The 16,184-nt window shown below is 42.5% G+C and overlaps 1 protein-coding gene across 1 annotated transcript in view; it reads left to right on the top strand.

Moving 5' to 3' along the window:
- mthfd1l (methylenetetrahydrofolate dehydrogenase (NADP+ dependent) 1 like) overlaps window positions 1-16,184 on the top strand; it is a 47,628-nt gene that overhangs the window by 21,480 nt on the left and 9,964 nt on the right. The window contains exons 20-26 of the mRNA XM_071920308.2: window positions 1,556-1,667; window positions 6,989-7,128; window positions 7,788-7,829; window positions 10,594-10,697; window positions 10,871-11,048; window positions 15,391-15,498; window positions 15,622-15,774. Of these exons, the coding sequence (XP_071776409.2) occupies window positions 1,556-1,667; window positions 6,989-7,128; window positions 7,788-7,829; window positions 10,594-10,697; window positions 10,871-11,048; window positions 15,391-15,498; window positions 15,622-15,774 (837 nt within the window). The remainder of the gene's footprint in view (window positions 1-1,555; window positions 1,668-6,988; window positions 7,129-7,787; window positions 7,830-10,593; window positions 10,698-10,870; window positions 11,049-15,390; window positions 15,499-15,621; window positions 15,775-16,184) is intronic.

The raw sequence follows: 16,184 nt of genomic DNA, 5'->3' as shown, positions 1-16,184 counted from the left end.
TCATTTCCTCTTTCATCAGCCTGTGGTGACCGCTCGATTTACTTTTCTCATGTAGGGACACGGAAACAGTGACAGATGTGAACTGGGTCAAGTAAAAGTTCAGGAGTTGCAAACACACATGGAAATCCACCTAATATATGACGTATGTTGACTTTCCATTGGAATGGAGAAAGGAACATGGTATTGAAAGGATAGCAGTACTGAAAGGATGTTTTTCATTTGATTGTACTGGTCGTCTTGGTGCCAATACACCAAGGGTCTCTTTCTCCCTCTTTCCTTTTACTTCTCTCTTTCCTTCTTCTATGTATCCCCCCCTTCTCTCTCGCTTTAACTATGTCTTTTCCATTTGTGTTCTTCCTGCAGTTAGATCTTGCTGTGATGTCGTTGCCTTTTAAACTACTAGTTTACATAGACAAATAGACAATGGACAGCGTTTGTCAGAGCCTTGTTAAATGGCTGATTTACTACTCATAGGGGAGGCTGTTTATGCAAGCCAAGGGAGAGGTGTATAAACAAAAGCTTAGAAAATCATGCATGGACTTCCCATCCTTCCTCCTTCCTCTCAGTCTCAAGTGTTCTCATGCAGTTTAACAATGGGTAAATTCAGCTTTCCCCCGTTTTCTTCTTGCCCATTTTTCCCATTGCAGTGTCCCTCTTAAAGTCTATCGTGAGAGCAGTGAAAGAATTGTCCTCTTGAGGAGTTGACCTTTCCTTTTGGCAGCCATATTCTGTGACGTCTTGCTTTGTTTAAGCTGGATGCATGCTACACAACTTCTTTGAGTCAATTGAGAACCAAGGTTGCCATTCACTACTGTTGACAGCAAACTTTTCAGGATAGGTCTGCTCTTAGGAAGCCAACAGCGAGTTTAACCAGATAAGCGTTTCACCCCATTTGTTGAAAATTGTTTTGGACAAAATCTGTTGTGACAAAATCAGGACGTAAACCAAATTTAGCCATTAGTATGCCATTGGACACAATTTTAGAAAATCAAGGTGAAATTCTTACCATTGCTTTTTCATTTACTTTCTTCTAGTGCCATTTTTTAAACAGTAATGGGACCTTTCACACTTATTTGATTTGTGTATACTGAGCACTGTTGCACTTTGTACTGTCTTTTTGTTGTGTTTATGTTCATTTTTGTACAAAAGTTTATTGTGTTGTGTAGCAATTTTCACCTGAAACAAATTCCACCGGCCTGGCTGTGTGCCACTGACAGGAACTTGCACTTGAAGAGATCTTATAGTGTACGTCCAGCCGGTAGAAAGTAATCCAAATCAGCAGGGGAAGGATGCCTGACCCACAGTCCAGCTGGCATGCCACTCGGTACTTCTTAACTTGTACCTAGTGTTTAGACAAACACACTGCCAGCCAAAGTGCATCCACTCTTGAATATTTATCCTGGCCGTTTGACTTAAAGATGTTGAAACTCCAGAATGCGAGTTAGTGTGAAAGGACTGCTTAGGCTTTATTTGTACTTGGTCGGCTGAGTCGCTGTGGGTAAGAGTGTTTTCTCAACTCCTCCTGCATGTTTGTGTGCCCTTCTAATTGTTGCAGGGTACGCCAGTGTTTGTCCATGCCGGGCCCTTCGCCAACATCGCCCACGGCAACTCCTCGGTGCTGGCAGACAAGCTGGCTTTGAAGCTGGTCGGACGGGACGGCTTTGTGGGTAAGAGAGCACGACCCATGCATACAAAGCGGACACACGAGCCGAGGCAGATGCACACACATACAACCTTTGGAGAAGACGACCAGATGCGCTTGCGAAATGTCGAGTCTTGGAGTCCCAGATGTGGAGGAATGCGAGGCCTAGGCTTCCTTAGCGGGCTGGGTTAAACTATAACTTACAATTTAGTCCAGCTGTGAACTGTGTCTCACTTCCCTCCTGCCAGAACCTTTGGCTTACATTCACCTTCTGGCTCTCCTCTACCTACTTCTGGCTGTCAAACGTGCAGCTTGGCCTCCTGGTCATGCGTAACTTTCTAGGAAACTGGTGGAAAGATTGCGTAAAAAAAAAAGAGGGAGAGAGAGAGAGGAAGGAAGCAGATCAATAATCTTAAGAGCCTCTGGAATGCTTTAGAGTAAACCAAGCTAATCCCATCAATGTCAAAGCATACCGAGTATTTCCATCTTTATCTGTCTATCTGTCCCACCGCTCTCTTTCTCTCTCTTCATTCACTTTGGCTGCTGAAAAATTCTTGGAATGTGTTTATGTGTGTGTGTGTTTGGGGGGGCTTGGTGGGGCTTGTCAGGTGTGTTTGAAGTACGTGCAAATCTCTCTGGCCCTACGTTTATGTGTGCGTGTATGTGAGTGCATTCATGGTTATATGGGCATGTTTATGGGTGAGAGCAATATTGGGTAAAAGGGAACGATTGTCTCTGTGGACACACACCACATGTACACAACGGCCGCCATCTCCGAGCCAGGAAAATGTGTAGGCAGCATGTGCTGAGAATTGGGTTTCACAACACTGGAGAGGAGAAATAGGGAGGCGTGTACACGTGCGTGTGTGCGCGTATTTGTGTGTGTTAATACCCGAAGCCCCCCTTGTCTTTCCTTCCATCTGTCCGTCTCGTACCCTCCCCTCCTTGTCTGTGTGTTTGTTACCTGACTCTCAGGTATGCCAGGAACTCGCCCTCCCTCCTCTTCCTCCTTAGGCAGCTCGGATGCATGGTACCCCCCCCCCCCCCCCCCCCCCCAATTCACTCTCCCACTCCTTCCCCTCAGCTCCCCTCTGATGCCTGAAGGTTTGCCTGCTTTTAAAGAGTAAAAACGACATAGTGAAATTAACAAAATGAATGGCAGTGCACGATTTATCTGGTCTGGCGAGCCAGCTTTTTGCATGATCAAGGTTTTGATCACAGAGTAAAACTCTGCTCGAAGTCTTTGACAGCTGAAGTAACCACTCCGTAGTTCCTTCAATTAATATACGTACAGTTCAGTTTTGCAGTCTCTCTTAAAGCTCGTCTCCTGTGGAAAAGGAAGTAAATGAACTCTTTGTGAACTCTCTTCAATAAGAGCTGTGTGGGTGTGTATGAACATACTCACGGCCCTGCTTCATCACACTCAGTATTAATATGGGGGGTTTCAAGTCACTGTGGAATCTGGCTCTGGGTTTAAAATGGTCGGGGGGTTGGGGGGGTGCTGGTCCCAGTCACCCAGTAGGAACGCATTCCACATGCCAGATGTGAGGGATTCCTGTAGACTCGGACAACCCCCTCCCCCGATACAGACTTACTGTAAGATTTCCCACACCGCAGAACCTCCCCCGACTAGAGAAACAAAACATTTGGGTTTTTAGAGGAATGGTCACTGAAATGAGCTAGAGGCCGGGAGATGATGGGCTGCCAGAGGTTTTGTCAGTGTGGGTATGGTAGGGCTCCTCTAGACCGTTCCATGTTGTTTTTTATTTCATCAAGCAGTGATAAAATAATATCAATGTTGTTGTTGTTATTATTATCATTATTATTATTATTATTGTTAATAGTAAATATGATTTGACAATCTATAGTTTCTTTTAATCTCATCCTCTGACATTTAAAAGAGAGTAATTCTCAAATGAAACACCCTCTCTGTTATTTCTCATGCTCTCTGCCTGTTGCGCCTTGGAACAAATAACACAGCAGCCATGGCTTTCTCAGGGTGAGAAGTTAGGATGTGCTTACTCTGGCCGTTGAATAACATGCGCAATTGTGTGTGTTTTGGTTTAGTAAATTGATGGGAGTGACCTACCATTGCCACTACTCAAAATACAGTTGCCTCCTGCCAGGTGTCTAACCCCATTTCCACATGCAAAATGCTTGTGCGCACAAGTTAGTAGATCGGAATCAGCACAACAATTTTTACACATACAACCGCAATAACGCGACCGCAAATGCTCCGTTAGTATGGTAGGAACAGGGCTTTAAATGAGAAGTACACCTCCGAAATTCAACATGGCCAGATTTTGGAAAACAGTGATAGCAAGGGAAGGATGGGAGAAGAAGCTATATAGCATTGATCTGGCCTACTTTGCAGCCTTGTGTGTTAGTGTTGTTGTTGGCAGTGGCGCTGATACCAATGCTTTGACTGGTAGTAACACCGTCCAGCTCTCTTCTCACTCCAGCCCGACTCAACTATTCACAACAGCGCAGACCTCCCCCTCGCTCTCTGGACAGTTCAAGGTCGTCACGCAGAACAGGAAACTCGCAACTGTTTCCTCATGACAGCCTCTGGGTCCAGGCTCCTTCTTGGCGTCACGTGCTGGTGAACGGCTCGCGCGTCTCACTGCTGTTAAACACTCACTACCTTTGTTGTTTTCGCTCTTTTCCTCCTGAATATCCTTTTCGCTTTCTTGTTTTGTCACACTATATTCGTAAATATGTGTGTTATGGATACACTGCCTGTGTGGGAGATCAAATATTACATTACCCACAAATACTGTACCTAAGAATGTGATTTTTGTTGGCAAGCTGGTTCAGTATTGCGAGCCAAAGCTCAAGTGTGATGTTAACTAGAAACACTACACTCCAGTCAGCTTTCTGTGGCCAACCAAAGTCTGGTTACATTCTTGGGCTCATACCTCAGGCTTGATTTGTTGCTCTTCACTGATAAAAAGGCGACATGTTAAGATGGAGATTATGCAGCCAAGGCCCCCAAAACCACAATGTGTCTGCTTAACGTCAATATTGTCACTCATATTCCCAGAAACTGTTAAATCCTTCTAATGCAATTACGCTCTCTTTCTCTTTCTTTCACTGTCCTCCTCTTGGTCTTTTTCCCAGAAAATTCTTTAGTCCTTCTAATTTAATTATGCTCTTTCTTTCTCTCCTTTCCCCTCTCGCCCTCCCCCTCTCTCTCTCGCTCTCATACTCTTGCACCCTCATCTTTTTCTTTGCTTGGGTCTCTGCATAACTAGCGCAACTGTGATGTAATTCGCAAAAGCAGAGTGATGCATGTCTTCGTGGAAAGTCGCTCCTTTTCCCACAAAACAGTCACCACACAGCCACAGAGAGATGTGCTTTATCAAGTGTCAGTGTCACACTGTAAGCAACGGTGAATTACTCTTCCATGCACCCATCTCCTGTGGCCAAACAATGAATGTTTTCAAACTATTGTCTCTCTGAGTTTCAAAGTCGATGTTTTTTGGGATTGTGGATTCTCTGAATTTATTTGTACTACTTTGATTGGTTTAGAGCAGATAGAAAGATTGCCTGATTTTTTTATTTTTTTTTATTTATTTTTTTAGCAACCAATGAAAGCCAAGCGGAAAAAAATCCATCCTAGAGAAATTGATACAAATGATTCCTGTAACCATGACTGACAATACATTGTACTCTAAAATGGATGGGTACACACACACACAAATCATATGCACTGGGGTAATCACATTAATTTGATTTCCTGACATGCTTCCTGGTAGCATTTAATTATATTCCTTTTAAATAGATTAAAGGTTAAGAGGATCAGCTGTTGGTCACTGTGCTGTACATGCAGGCTGCACACACATGGAATATAGTTGAAGGTGACAGGAGGAATGGGTTGGGCTGATTTATGTTCAACAACACACACGATTACTCCTCTGACAGGAACGCCACCTTTCACCAGTGGAAACGCTCCTGCTGGACTGTCCAGGAAAAGTTGGGTTAGGTTTTAGTGAGTGGAGCTCTGGCCCGCTCCCCAGCAGGAGCAGCAGCGGACGTCCTACTGGGATATACCATTTAGGCTAATAGCTCTTTATTAGAATGATGCTGAGGTCATCTCTGTGCTGACCCTCGCCCGTTTTTCACATCGCTGCTGTTAGTTGAAAAGCTTGCATCACTGCATCAAACCTTGTATATCTCATTTCATCAGATAACAAAACAAGCCTCGCTCTCTCTCTTTCCCCCTGAAAATTCTTTAGTCCCTCTTATGTAATTGGTCTCTCTTTCTCTCTCTCACTGTCCCTCCCTGTCCTTGTTGCTCTTGTTCGTTCACACCCTGTCTTTTTCTCAGTTTTGCTCTACATAACGAGTGCAAATGTGATGTAGTTCAGCTGTTTTCCATATTGCCACTGTTATGTAGTGAAAACACTGTATCTCCAAAAACTCAACATTTTAAGAATCAAGAAGAGCAGCATTATTTTCAGACTGAGCACCATGCACATCTTAAATGACACTGTTTTACAGGTTGTAGGGTCATGAAAATTACTGTGTAAAGATTTAATTGGCGTACAAAAAGAAAAGGTAAACACAAAATTGGAGTTGAAAGGTTTTCACCTGATAGCAGTAGTATGGTGTGATGGAACATGCTGGGTTGTTTTTTTTTTGTTTTTTTTAGTTAGTCTAGTTTTGGCTCTTTGCTGTCAGTCTTTGTGCTCGTAAATGAATCACCTTGTGAAGAGTTCTTCAGGTAGCCTCTACCTTCCTCTGAATTCTAGTTGGGACCCATCAGGAAGTGCTTTAGTACAATGGTGTCATGCACGCACACACACACGCGCACACACACACACACACACATACAAGTGCAGCAACAGGAAACCTTATCTTAACAAGGCTGTCATTCCAGGTGGACTATTTGCTTTGTTTGGAGCCTGTTCAAGAGGCCCGGGTCTAGGGCCGACCATATCAGAGGCCCTCGGTCGTCCTTGAGATACCTCACAGTGAACCCATAACTCAAGACAGCTTTACTGTACAGACAGAGAGAAAGACAGTAGAACTCAGCTCTTAATCCCATGAGGATGTCTGACCGAACTCACGTGTGCATATAATATTGATGTTACTGGTCGAGGTCAAACATGGTGCGTTACTAACAGGTAGATAGATGGAAGTAATAAATATCGATAGATATTTCAACATATGAAATAAACATGATTTATGTCAAAGACTATGAACGTGTTGGGGGGCTCCACCTCCCATTCTCAACTCTCTGCCCAGCCACTATGTGCATACATTATATTGAACCCTGCATGACTGGAATCTTCAAATCCACTCAAGAAATGAAATTATAGTATGAATTGTGTTGCTTCACAGTGACTGAAGCAGGTTTCGGGGCAGACATCGGGATGGAGAAGTTCTTCAACATCAAGTGTCGAGCTTCAGGCCTGAGGCCCGATGTAGTGGTGCTGGTTTCTACGGTCCGAGCGCTAAAGATGCATGGCGGAGGCCCAAATGTAAGTTAACAAGTTATTGTTTTTACCCACACATCCCAATCCGATGTAACAGTTGGTTTCCGGTGCCTTGTTTGAAAGGCACTTCGGCAGATACAATACCAGCCGCCCTCTAGTTTCCACACCAAGTTGGGATACACCCTCTTCTCTTGGGATACACCCTCTTCTATCAGCCTCTCTACCTGTAGGCTGACCTGCTGCACTTCTTAATAGATTATTGAGAATAGTGCACAAAATATACCAATACGCACCTGTGCAAACATGCAGTACAAGAAGGGCATCTACGGGCTGATGGGTCTGGCTAAATGTTTCAGTTTAATCAGTAAACTCACAGAACTTTGTGCATTCCTCTATCAAGTAAATGTTTATCTTGAATGATCCACCTCCTAGAATACCACAAAAACAACTATATACACCTGCTTAGAATTCCCTGGTATTTGCTGGTCCGTGTCCCATTCAGTGAAATGAATGCCAGAAATGAACAGCAATATCTCATGTACAGGCATGTGATCTGGACCAGGCAAGAAAACAGAATCTCTCCATTACAAATTAATGTGTCCAAAGAAACAAAAAATTTGGCGGATAGAATAAAAAAAAATGAGATCCATGAATATGATGTGATCTTGTGATTATGTGTTTATGTGTACTTTGTGTGTTTTTAGGTCTCGGCAGGTGCACCTCTTCCCAGAGAGTACATCGATGAGGTATGAGACAAAAAAATTTATTTATATTTTTACTTGTTACTCCTTTTATTCTGCTGAGAAGAATGAGCACAAACACCACAATGGCTTCACTTCCAACCGGGTTATAATAATTGGCTCAGTGTAATTTTATTACATTTAGTCGGAAAGGTCAGGATGGTTCCAGTCATACTAGGGCCATTTAAACTCATTGGTTCATGCAAGACTCCAATTATAAAACAATCATGTGCTCATGATTGATCAATTTGTTTGAGTGCATGTGTGTTGTTTTATTGACTGATCTGTTGGAAGCCATACACAGCCTTGACCATAGGTGGCGATACAGTACCCTCTTGGGCCAGTGGGAGTTAAGACTGAGTTAGTGTAGCATAGTTAAGGCCTTCATCATGGGTAACCTCTTAGACCCTAACCTCTCACAGCCCCGCCCTTCTTTTAAAGATGTGAAAGATCAGGACAGGCCTGAGTAGCATGGAGAGATTTACACTTAGCTGTTGGAGCAATAAAGCAGTCACCATATTGTGTGTTGCTCATCGTATCCTTTATCTGAGGTTTATCCTTCAGGCCAAGTATGTACGGTTGGGGCCAGGAAAAGCTTTGGAGCGGAGCCGTCATTTGACACATTTATATAGATTTGTGGGTGATGCGTAAAGGGAGTTTCTGATGGTACTCTATCTGCCTCAGGCCTCCAGCTGTATTCACACTGGCCTCTAATGTCCACATATATGCATAAATACATCTCCCACTAACATGGTTAAGAGCAGTTATTTGATTAACAGACCAAATAGAACCTTTGCCATGTGGTTTCCAGTTATGTGGGCCTTAGTAGAGTGGAGGTGGGATTCTGTTGGTGTGTGTGTGTGTGTGTGAGTGCATGTGTGTGTATGTGTGTGTGTCCAGGCGCACGTCCATATCTGGCTTGAATCACTGGTCTCTCAGGCAGGTTCAGCTGAGTAAATAATGAAGCGGTGTAAGTTAATTGTGAGGCCTGTAACGAGAACCAGAAGTACTAGGGAGAACAGAGCCAGGGAAATGGATTTATGGGCCCTGAATGGCCTTACTGCTCTGGGCCCGGGGCTGCACATACAGTGCAATATTGGATTACTGTGGTCAACCATGGAGTAGCTACAGAATACACTATTACTGTGCCTGGGAGTATAACCACAGATCTGTGCATAATATACGAGAAGGGAGTGAGTAACAAATAACCCTGTGTGCAGTAGGATTATCAGAATACCACAGTCTTAGTCTATTGGTACAATACCAGACCAAGTGTCATGATTCCAAGTGGTAACGACATACCACACCAAAGAAAAATGAAAACTACTTGTTGATAGCCATTCAGAGCTTAGAGCCATCCAAGCCACAGATGCAGATTAATGATACAAAACTAACAAGCTAAAGAGCTCTTTTGTTAGGGTGTCATGTCATTATTATTTTCATAAACTAGAGACACTGTCATGCAACATGACTGAATTGATGTGATTTTCCCGCCATACAACACTAAAAATTACATTTCTGCAAGCTTCTATGTTACTTGGCCATGAAAGGTTAGCTTAGCAGTAGCTGGAAGCTAGCAGCCGTTTGTTGGTTGTGTTCAAAGCTTAGTGAGAGAAGGCTTGACTTGAACATAGGGAATATGAAAATTGATTTACTTAGGCTACGGTTACACTTATCGTTTGACAACTTTCACTATCCTTTCATGCCAGGATGCATCAAGTGACAGATCAAAGTCAGAGTTTGCTTACATTGCTATCAGATCTTGAAAACCAGGCATGGAAGTGGTACATGGAAGTGGTCAGGTGCGCATTGTGATTGGAATGCTCCGTAGTCTGATATTATCCAGCCACAATGTACATACAAGCGATGGAGGCAGAGAGACAAAGTGATCTGAACTCATAAAATCTGATCTTTACAACCATAGCTCAAAAATCTCATTGAAATGCCAAGCATAACCACATCCCTAGAGATAAAAAAAAAAAAAACACTGCTGGAGAAGTTTACACAGTAAATTATTCTTGAAGAATTATTTTGTATGTGTTAAAAGGAAAATGAATGGAGATTTTATCAGGAATAAATGCAACCAGCAGTCACAAACACTATTTCCCCGCTGTACTGAACACGCACCAAACTGTGTCCCCAGTATCAAGTTACGTACCGAACAGGGACTTCGTGAATCATCCCACCCCTATTAGCTGCATATTTTGTTTCATATTAATGCTGTCAACACAGGCACGGAATTTCGACAGTTACAAAATTTTTGATACTGTAGATACTTCAGAGTCTTTGGTGTCACAGGTGTTGTAAGGGTTGTGTACAGGGACTCCCATAGACTTACACACACACACACACACACACACACACACAGAAGTCTTTCCTCTCCGGTGGCTCACTCGTTTGAAAGAGGCTTATTATACAAAGAAAGTGTTGTTGCTGAAACTACTAAACATGACCAAGGGGGACAGTATCACAGGGCAGGTGGGGACACTAACACTGCAGCCTTCCAGATCTCCTGACTTTAATGCAGTTATAATATTCTCCTCACACACACACACACACACACACACACACACACACACACACAGTCCTTGTCCAAGCTTGTTATGATGGGTAATATACTGTTTTGGTGGATAGCCTGCTGTATTCCGTTTGATGGGGTGATTTATGCTCTGTCTGAATTTCATAATGAATAACAACCGTACACGTATGACCTTCATTCCTTTTTTTTTTTTTTTTTGCTGTGTTTCTTCTCTGTCTCTCTCTCCTCTAGAACCTGAGCCTAGTGGCAGGTGGTTGCCATAGCAATCTCAGGAAGCAGATCCAGATAGCACACCTGTTTGGTGTACCAGTGGTGGTAGCTCTCAATGTCTTCAAGTAAGACGCACGCACACACACATACAACCCTACTTGAATCACCAATTATACAATCATATACAGTTGCATTTCTAAGGGCCACAAATGCACCATCATACTTTCATCTAAATACTTAATTTAATGTCATGATGGCCATAAAGCACCTCTCACAAGTCTTTTTGTTGACCCTTCAGGACAGACACCCAGGCAGAGATTGACCTGGTGTGTCAGATTGCCAAAGAGTGCGGGGCCTCTGACGCCGTGCCCTGCCACCACTGGGCGCGGGGCGGGCGAGGCTCGCTGGAGCTGGCCCAAGCTGTGAAGGAGGCCACCAGCAGACCCAGCAACTTCCAGTTCCTGTACAACCTGGAGGTAAGAGCAGAGAGGCTGCCTGTGGATTTATTTAGAATATGGGACACTCAGAGTAGCTCTCCAGACACCCAGAATGAGTCGCGAACAAAATCTAGGCCTACCTTTTAAAGGAAGGACAGAAATTGCAATTATTACCATTTAGCCTAGAAGGACGATGAGGCGTGTCTCATTTCAGCTCGGTTATATATGCTGTACTCCTGATTTGAAGCACGGCTGCGATGCTTATTTTGACCAATCAGATCACTTGGTCCTAACTGCTTGTTGTATAATGTGTCATAACAAGATTAAGCAGCATGCCTGTTTGTCTTAAGTAACTTCTGGGTTAGTGTTAGAATCATGTAGCACTAGCCTGTTATCTTAATTGCTTGGGGCTTGTTGACAGTTATTAACAGACACTGTAATACACAGAGTGTTGTCAGAATGCTGTGGTCAAGAGGCCAAGCCACGCGTCCTGTAGGAGATCCACATGAGATAGAAACACACTCACTGTTGTCTTGATGTTATGCAACTACAAAACATTCAAAAGTACTGATAACTTCAGTCATTAATATGTGATACATTCATACAGCTATTGTAAAACCTGGGTTCCTGTTCCAAGTGCATTTTGCGCAAGATATCCTGCAACCAAAATCTATCCGATTTCCTAAAAGAAACAGCTCCTTGTAATTATATCCAGGTTCTTATTTTAATTGTATATTGTGATGTACTGTGCCGTGTGGTTGTAGGCACCTCCACCCAGTTCCTCTGTATGAGCCAGAGGCCTATAAATAAGGGCTGAGGTATGTAGCGGCACAAGACCAACTGGCCCTTGCCTGATGATATCCAGCAATATTAGTTTCACTACTTTCACTACTCTGGACACACACCTGCATTCACACACACACACGCACAAAGAAAAAAGTTTTGGCCTCATGTCTTAAAATATGTTTACTCTAGTTTTTATCTGTATTTTTGTCTTTAAATGCTGAACACTGCACCATAATGAACCTGGTTTCATCAGGAACCATATTTAACTATTAACTGTTCAAAGTAAGAGTGTTGATTTAAGATAAGTTTTACTTTGGCTTCAGATTAAACTGTCAAGGGGACTTTGATAATGATCGTAGGTCTGTATCACTACTCTGAGAGGCTTGTCTGAAGTCTGAAGCTACTTAATAATTGATTGGCTTTGCTAAGTGTTCAAAGCACCATACAGCTTGTGGGGGTAGCCCATCTCAGCCTAAACACTCAAGTCCATTACCTGCTACTGAATCGGCAGCAACAAAATAAAACCTAGCTAGGAGAATTTGCTGGATGTCTAGATATCACGTCTGTGAATTAGCCAATAACTGACGGAAGTGTGAGATGCACATATAGGCTACAAGAGGCCTTTTTTTTTAAGCTATGGTAGCAGTTAGTTATGGCTCCTGTTGTTGCTATGCAGCTATTGCAAACCCATTTAAAGTGTGGCACACTTTTCTTTAAAGTTAAAATATTTCCAACATAAGAAGCCAGAAGAGGTTGCTAGTAGACACATAGCCTGTTTCCAATATAACTCTCCTCCCTGGAAGAGGAGGGCCTAACTCCATTATTGTAACTCAGCTTGTCTGCTTAACTGAGGTTTAGCTCTTAAACTCTATTATCTATCTGTAACATTGGCATGGGTCAACGTGTAATAGAAGGAAATGACTCCCAGTGATTAGTTTTGTGTAAGGGGGTGTAGAAGAGGAAGTGCAGGTTGTTAACTATGTTAGAGGTAGAGATCCTGGACCAGGGCAGAAAAGACTGGTGCATTGTGTTTTAATATGTTATTGGTAAAGGATTGACAACAAGGAGGCTGAATGAGTGGAGTTTACCTGGGTTTGGATGAGGAGCATTTCTCTCTCTTGTTGTTATGGGACCACATCCCAGCCTTGGATACTGTGCAGGTCTAAGGCGACCTGGTCCTCCCGCACCGGCTTAGAATAGAGTAGAACAAATCTCATCTGCTTTGATCCATGCATTGCTCAGCACATTTTTCCAAACAAGGTTATCCCAAAAAATTAAATTAGGAATGTCTACCACTTTAGGATAGTCTCCATTCTAATTTGGACTAGAAATATTGATTGATTGAATGTCCCTTAATATATCACATTACAGTTATACAAGAAATAGACTTAAAGGCATTTTGAAGGAAAGACCAAAGAAATCTCCTTACTTAAAAGTAATATTTTTGTTTGGCCCTTTCTAAATATAGGACCTTGGAAAATGGGCCTAGTGACTTTTCTACTTTTCATGTCTTACTGGTGAGACATTGTCTTTAAATACTATGCACCTACAATTCACTTTTTCTTAGCACTTAGCATACGAAGATTGAATTGGCTATAGGCCCTTGGGACATAAAAACATAGTAAAAAGTATGTATGCTCCGATGAAGGCTCTCAGTTGTCAGCTGAAATGCATCAACATGTTGTGGCCCGATTCTTTTTTTCTTCTTTTAAAAAAACGTGAATAAAAGATTAGCGCAATGAAGATTTGAGGTTTTGATCAATGGAGTGCCGCCTTTTCCTTCTTTTAAGGGACTGCTCTACTGTTCTACTGTTTGCTTGAGGCAGAGCACCCAGTCACCAACTCTAAGAAGTGTACTTGTCTTTCTTTTCGATAATGAAATATCAATATACATTTACACAATCTGAACTCATTTTGGCTATTCTGCATTTTTGCTTATAAGAAATCAGTGAAAGATTTATAATAACTTTTCTATCAAAAGAATTTCTTAATGACAAGCACATGTTATGTCCCTGTTTGCATCACATACCAATTGAGTACTCAAGGAATGTTGACTTTACCTATTCCTGTAAGCCTGCTCTTGTGCAATTCGCACCCTAATGGTAAAATGCATGTAGTCAATGGCACCGATGTTTGGAAAGCCCACAATACGATGGAAGCTGTCTTCAAGATCAGTGTATAGATCTAGATATTCTTTTCATGTTTATCATTACCATGAAGAACTGCAGCAGGTAGCGGGAGACAGAGGCCGGAGATATTCCCACATCAACATTAGTGATCATAGTTGTCATGTCATGATTTTTTCATTATGTTTAGGACGTTATGTTTTTGCCCGTCAGTTTGTTTGTTTGTCCGTCAGCAGGATATCTCAAACTCTTATGAATGGATTTCCATGAAATATTGTGGACAGGTAGGCCTTGGGCCAAGGAACAATTGATTCGATTTTAGTGTGATCTGGAATTTCTTCCATTAAACGATTATCATTTTGTAACCATAACTATGAAGTTAACAGCAAAAGAGACTTGATTCCAAATCCTATGGGTATGTTTATAGGGTCAAGAAATCAATTTAACTTAAAATTTAGGGGATAGGAATGCTTTCTGGGTGTAACAGCAAGTTGGAGAATTCTTCAGCATTGGCAGAGTTTTTAAACATTTATTTTATTTTAATGTTACTGGTTATTACTTGTGACTTACCAATGGATGTAATATTTGATATCACTGCCGTTTATTAGTCTGTAGAGTTCTTGTTTTACATCAGGACCCGGAGGGGAGCGCTGGACATATTGGAACTCTTCATAATGATATATTGCAAGGAATTATATATTGCGTTTTATCGCTATATTAGCTAACGTTGGCCAGTTTTCATTATCCATCACTGGGGGTGAAAAGAGGTGGACATATACAGCGTGGGTTATAAATGCAATTGTTCAGGCGTTTAAATACTTTGTCAGGATTGGGCACTTCCTGTCCAGGGGAAACTCATTCTGTCTTTGGGAACTGAGCCAGAGAGTGTGGAGGAAAAAAAACATCAGCTGGTTTGAGTTAGTGAGTTTGGGATGTTGTGACTTAAATTAACTGATCCTGTTGTGCTGAGATACGTGTGTGCGTGTGCATGTGTGCCCATACCCATGTATGCATGTGTTTTCGCATGTGTTCCTGTGTGTACACATAAGTTTTGGCCTAGGTGAATGTCTGAGGACTTTAATGTCTGTCAGGTCGTATAGTCATAACAAATTTAGTTAAATCACTCTGCCTGCCCAAACTAGGAGCCACCTGAATTAGATTGTTCTGCCAGATCAAAGCTGATCTGGCTTGAACTGTTTCTGTGTGTTTATGATTCCCAAGCTCTAAAAATATTAGTCTTACAGATTTAAGAGAGAGAGGAACCTTAACGCGTTAGAGTTTTAAGACCTGATTCACTGTTCTGAGGCACACAGCGTCTCCAAGAGTCAAACATCTTGGAGATCTTGCAGTCTTTGTTGAACTCTTCTTAACCCAGATGTCAGAAGGATGTCTGTTTGTTCACTAAATCTTACTTTTCCCATGAATCCGTTTTTGAATGGTGTGTCTGATGCCCTGTACCTTCCCCATAGATGCCCATAGTGGAGAAGATCAGGACGATAGCCCAGAAAGTGTATGGGGCTGATGACATTGAGCTGTCCCCAGAGGCCAAGGCCAAGATAGATTACTACAACCAACAGGTGAGATCACTGCTACTGCAATAACATCTGACACACAGGAGTCATGCAGATTATCTCTTTCTCTCTCTCACTCTCTCACACACACACCAACCATTGTGCATTCTCATGTGTTCCTATACCCAGGGCTACGGTACACTGCCCATCTGCATGGCCAAGACGCACCTGTCCCTGTCCCACATGCCCGACAAAAAGGGCGCACCCACCGGATTCATTTTGCCAATCAGGGATGTTCGTGCTAGCATCGGGGCCGGCTTCATCTACCCACTCGTTGGCACGGTAAGTAATCTGCAACCGTTCAGGAGTAGCAGGAGTCTCCGTGCCTTCATGGCTCACAGTCACGTTCTAGAGTTGACTTCTTGAATGTGAATGGATCCACACAGCTGCACAAATGTAATAATAAAAGTGGACATTTTGTAGCCTTTTTCTAAATGGTTTCTGCCATTATTGTCTGTTACATACAGTATATGGCAAAATGGAGGCTATAGGCTACAGTGGAGTACAGCACATACAATACATGCAAGTGCACACGCCTTCATTTTGAGCTGTACACGTGAGGACTGTATGCATGTGGATATGTCACAAGAGTTCATGGAATAACTGCGCATAAACTGAGCTGTAGACCCTGTCCTCCTTTTAATACAACTACAATCCATTTTCTTCTCGCACCATGTCTTCCTAAAATCATC

Source organism: Centroberyx gerrardi, chromosome 18, assembly GCF_048128805.1.
Source record: "Centroberyx gerrardi isolate f3 chromosome 18, fCenGer3.hap1.cur.20231027, whole genome shotgun sequence".
NCBI lineage: Eukaryota > Metazoa > Chordata > Actinopteri > Beryciformes > Berycidae > Centroberyx > Centroberyx gerrardi.
This window is presented reverse-complemented; position numbering and strand designations above follow the sequence as displayed.